This window comes from Megachile rotundata, unplaced genomic scaffold (assembly GCF_050947335.1).
Source record: "Megachile rotundata isolate GNS110a unplaced genomic scaffold, iyMegRotu1 scaffold0074, whole genome shotgun sequence".
NCBI classification, from domain to species: domain Eukaryota; kingdom Metazoa; phylum Arthropoda; class Insecta; order Hymenoptera; family Megachilidae; genus Megachile; species Megachile rotundata.
This window is the reverse complement of record NW_027473371.1, coordinates 327,398-333,129: the sequence shown is the minus strand read 5'-3', so window position 1 is coordinate 333,129 and position 5,732 is coordinate 327,398. Positions and strand designations below refer to the sequence as shown.

The 5,732-nt window shown below is 37.9% G+C and overlaps 1 protein-coding gene across 1 annotated transcript; it reads left to right on the top strand.

The window, feature by feature from the left end:
- Window positions 1–242: 242 nt before the first annotated feature.
- Window positions 243–2,979, top strand: LOC143266186 (uncharacterized). The gene is made up of 2 exons (XM_076541799.1): window positions 243–2,649; window positions 2,876–2,979. Exons 1-2 carry the CDS (start codon window positions 1,660–1,662, stop codon window positions 2,888–2,890), a joined length of 1,005 nt encoding a protein of 334 aa, XP_076397914.1. The 5' UTR covers window positions 243–1,659; the 3' UTR covers window positions 2,891–2,979.
- Window positions 2,980–5,732: the final 2,753 nt, after the last annotated feature.

Here is a 5,732-nt window from a genome sequence, read left to right as displayed (position 1 = left end):
GAAGTCGAGCGAACTAGAAGTCTACAGATAAGTATAACCGGAACAGTTTTCGCTGTGAAGAGCCGCAACGATTCTTAATACTTGACTGGTAAAGCGGGTATACGCCATTTGGATACTTGGTCGTGGGTCGTTCTAGTAGCTAGCTAACGCAGGCTCCCCATTCAAACGGTCTCGTATCTGAAACTCCGTTAGGAGAGTGCTATACTTTGCGCCAAGAAAGGCTAAGATATCGAAGGGATAGCTCTCAGCTACTCATATTTGATTTTACATCGGATTGCTAACGCGCCATCAGATTCTCGGAGCTCGCTCTGGGTCGTTTCGTAGCTAGCTAACGCAGGCTCCCCATTTGAGCGGCTTGGTCTCTGAAGCCCGTGTCTTTTGGGTGGCAGTTCAGCAATTACGATTTTATAATTAGAATCAATTGATTTGCTACCCTGTTGGACTTACATTGTTCACCTTTTCCTGTATCGTTGGGTCGTTCTAGTAGCTAGCTAACGCAGGCTCCCCAATTAAGCGATCTGGTTTTGGTTGTCAGTGTTCGTTTTGACGAAAAGGGTCATGTACAATTAGTTGTCGAGTCAGACTAAAAGAGTAACTGTTCCGAGGTAATAATTCATTTAGATTCAAACAAATTTTGAACTTGAATAAATAAAAGAATATTGTTCTGTCATCAGCGTAATCTCAGTAGTCGACTACACCGCGTTAGATATCAGATAAAATCATTAATCTGTCTAACTTTGCGAAAGCGTATTTAGGTACACTTAGAGAATCACACTTAGGTCGTGTTCCTCGCTGCGGTAGACTATCACGCGCTAGTATTAATAATTTCGTAAAAGATTTTTCATTATGTAAATTATAAACGTATTAATCAATATAAACTTTGTAATTGCGATAGCGTTCGAGACGAGAACTGAATAATATAGAATATCGAATTCAATTAATTATATAAAAGCGAAGTTAGCTTCATCCGAAAACAGACTTAGGTACGATCTAATATAAAGTATTACCTAGCGAGAGTCATTTAGTTAGATTCATAATTATCTATTACGTATTGCTCAATTTGCCAAGTTCTGTTATTTCTATTATTAATATTATATCAAGTCTATTCTAGTTTCTTTAATCAAACCAGTATACTTTTCATATTTTGTTATTTGTTACTCGTTATTTGTTAAATTCATCATCTTCGTTATTTTATTGAATAAACCCTTATTGTTGAAAGATATTGACCTGTGGATTTCACTCCTTAACCGCACACCACACGAATCCCACAATCTTTAGATTTAGTTATTTTCCAAAACGAGTCGTTTAATTGGTAAAAGCCGCTCTTTACCTTCTTAGCGCTAGTAACTATCTGAACTTAGGTTCCAGAGTCGTTACACGTTTTAATAACAAATAAATTTTTTGGTGACAGCGGTGGGATTGGATTTGATTGGCAGGTATAGGTCATTGAACGTAGCTGCAGATACGTGTCACTGATCTCCTGTGTGGTAAGAGAACTTTTCTCTGCGGAGGTCAAGATCATTCATATCTAAAATAAAGAATAGGCAATTGAAAAGTATATACATAAAGAGGAAAATATAAAAGAAAAAAAAAACATATATAATAAATAATACATATATTAATTAATTAATTAGAGTAGATTAGATTTTGTTACTCAAAATGGAGAACGAATTAGAAGCTCAGGAAGGAAGTTTAGGAATTCAGTCAGAGAGCACTACTCTCCCCGTTCCTCAGATTAGTATACGGGACGCAGCAGATATTGTGCCTGCATTCGACGGCCATAATATTCCTTTGTATCAATTTACAAAAAATTGTCTGAATGCAAAGAGCATTATTTCACCTCACGCTGAGTACGGTTTAGTTCAATTAATCAAAAATAAATTATTCGGACAAGCGTCTAGAGTCATTTCAAGCGGAGATTATAATACTATTGACGAATTAATTAATGTTCTAAAATCACGCTTTGCACCATTATACACTTCATACCAATTATACGGCGATCTCTCTAAAATTGCGCAAATGCCAAATGAAGCAGTAGTAGACTATAGTAGTCGTGTTTCGAGTCTTTTACTGCAAATCAAAAATTGTAACGAAATAGAGCAACCGCAGTTAGCGCCGCAATATAACAAAACCGCCGAGACAAACGCAGTTAGGGCATTTCTAACAGGTCTAAGGTCAGAAATTTACGGTAGGCTACGAAGTCATGAATATATATTCTTAGACGACGCGATTAGCGCAACGATTCTCGCCGAAGCAGAATTTAGGGAAAATCAAGTTCGTTTAAAAATGGCAGAAGATTACTCTCGCGCTAGTAGTTATAGGCGTCCGAATTATATACCAGGGTCTCAGCAGACGGCTAGGATACAGTGGCAGCAAAAATTCTGTCAACACTGCCAAAGGTTAGGGCATAGAACGCAGGATTGTCGAAATGTAAATCAACCGAGAAGACCATGGACGGAAACTAACCAAGGACAACCAGGGCCACAACATGCAGCCCCAAGTCCAAACAGTCAGATAGCTAGCCAAAGTATTCTTAGAAGGCCTCCAGTAGCTAAGCCTCCTCCTCCTACTTGCTCATTTTGCAAAAATATTGGGCATACTATAGAACAATGCAGGAAAAAAGCATATCAAGATAAAAAGACTGAGCAGGTGCGTAGTAGAACAAATTTTATAATACCTACTAAAGTCATTAAGAAACCTCCTAGCATCGCAGTAAAGAATAGAATTTTTCAAAACGGGTCAGCCTTACTTATGATCGATACGGGATCTGATTTAAATTTAATTAAAGAATCGTCATTAGCACACCCTACACAAATTTATACAGATGTCTGTTTGCAATTAAGTGGTATAACTAAAGGGAAAATTTCTACAATAGGGTACATCAAAATGAAGATATTTAACCACGAGACGATATTACACATTGCCGAAAATTTGCCGATTGAACAGGACGGAATCCTTGGAAATGAATTTTTTCAAAACACCAAAGCAGTCATTAATTATCCAAAATCTATTGTGATTACCAAAGACTTCACAATACCATTTGAAGATCCAGTAATCCATATACAACCTAGGGAAAGAGACGTGATTCCAATTAAAGTCTTAAACACTAATGTCAGCACCGGATACGTTCCTAAATTAAATATAAATTCCAAATTACATATCGGTAACGCTATTGTCACTAATAGAAACGGAGTAGCATTCATATACGCAATTAACGTTTCCTCTGAAGAAATTAAAATTCCTATGCCAGAAGTAGAATTACAACCATTTGAAGAATCACCCATTGAAAATTTACCTTCACCAGATACACCTAGGGTACAAAAATTATTTAATTTATTACGCTTAGACCATTTAAACTCCGAGGAAAAATCTAGTGTTGAAAATTTAATCAGGAAACATGCAGATAGATTTAACTTGCCCGGGGAAGATTTAGCAGCAACAAATAAAGTACACCACCGGATCATTACTACCAACGATGTACCAATTAACGTTAAACAATATCGATACCCACAATGCCATAAAGAAGAAATTAATAGGCAAATTGACGACCTTCTCCAAAAGGGTATAATAGAACAGTCAACATCACCCTACAATTCACCCCTATGGATTGTACCCAAAAAAGAAGATTCCCAAGGCAAAAAGAAGTGGAGACTAGTAATAGACTTCAGGAAATTAAACGAGAAAACAATTGGAGATGCATATCCTCTTCCTAACATCACTGACATTCTTGACCAATTAGGAAGCGCGAAATATTTTTCAATTTTTGATTTGAAGTCGGGATTTCATCAAATTCCTATGCATCCTGACGATAAAAGTAAAACTGCATTTTCAACCCCCTATGGCCATTACGAATTCAATAGAATGCCGTTCGGACTGAAGAACGCACCGGCCACTTTTCAAAGACTAATGGACAATGTACTATCCGGACTTCAAGGGATAGAAATATTCGTATACCTAGACGATATAGTAATCTATGCCAGTTCACTTAGGGAACATGAAATCAAATTCCATAAATTAATGGAGAAACTCAGAGATGCCAACTTGAGCCTGCAGCCTGATAAGTGTGAGTTTTTGAAGAAAGAAGTGACATACTTGGGCCATATTATTGATGAAAAGGGAGTAAAACCAGACCCCAAGAAAATAGAGGCAGTAGAGAAATTTCCAGTACCAGAAACAGTCAAAAATGTAAGGCAGTTCTTAGGACTCTGCGGGTACTATAGGAGATTTATTAAGGATTTCTCGAGGATAGCCAAACCATTGTCGGACTTGACGAAAAAGGAGCGGAAGTTCGAGTGGACACATCTCCAGCAAGAAGCCTTTACTATCCTTAGGGAAAGTTTATGTAGAGAGCCGATCCTAACGCATCCGGATTTCAACAAACCATTTAACATTACCACAGATGCGTCAGGCATAGCAGTTGGAGCCATCCTCAGCCAGGGTGAAATTGGAAAGGACCAGCCTATCGCATACGCTTCAAGAGTTCTTAACCCTGCTGAAACACGGTACTCAACTACGGAGCGAGAATTACTTGCCATAGTCTATGCAGTACATCATTTCCGCCCATACGTCTACGGAAGGAAATTCTTTCTCATCACGGACCACAAACCTTTGGTCTGGCTGAACAGTGTCGCTGATCCAACGTCAAGGTTATTACGCTGGCGAATAAAACTAAGCGAATACAATTATGAAATTAAATATAAAGCTGGAAGTTTGAACGCAAATACGGACGCATTATCCCGTAATCCCGTTCAGACGAAAATACTACCAGTCAATTCTAAAAGACCTCGACCATCAACCACAAGCACTGATACCAAAAGGGAAATCAAGAAGACGAAGAAATGGCATCAATATAAAACTCGTCCACGAGATTCCACTACAACTAGCTCCAGAGAAATTAAAAGAAGGAAACAATGGCACCAATACAAAACCCGACCACGAGAATCAACAACCAGTTCGCAAGAAGTTAAAAAGAAGAAGAAGAGATTTCACCAATACCCTACACGTCCATTAGAAGACATAAGTACTGATCAACTACCAAATAAAAGAAGAAGAAAAATGAAACAAGAAGAAACCTCCGACGAGTCAAACTACTATGATACAGACGATTCAGACGAGGAAATGACTAGCCAAAAAGGAAATGAAGATTTTAAGATGGAAGTACAAGCGGAAATACATCCACCACCCTCAGAATTTAAAGTAAAAACTCCGCCACCATTAATTTTGAGGAAAAATGATCCTGTAGTAATTGGGGAAGAAATAGAAGAGTTCAATGAAGATACCATAATTCCCAAACACCTATTCAAAGATCCTCCTAAAATTAACGCCGACTCTTCCTCTCCAACACCCCAGGAAGAAGAAACTCCTCCTATTACACCTGAAATATTAAACAAAACCGGTCCAGTAACTCCTATTAAAATTAAAAGAGAAGATGGAGAACTTACTGTTAGCAAAGCAAGAAAACCGAAAATAACAGAAGAGATAGTGAGTTCTATAACAGAAGTTAAAGATCATCTTTGGACTAGGAAGGGACCAGTAGCAGTATTCTGGAACTCTCAGGGAAATCCTCTTGACCCTGAATCAGAGTTGTTCATTAAAAGAAGGAAGATCAGACCAGCACCTAGGAAGGAAATTACACAAATTAAATTAAAGAAACAATGGTTGTTTGGCGTAACAGTAACATCAAAGAAGGAATTACCACAAATTCTTAGGAAACTTGCGTTACTCCTTCGAAA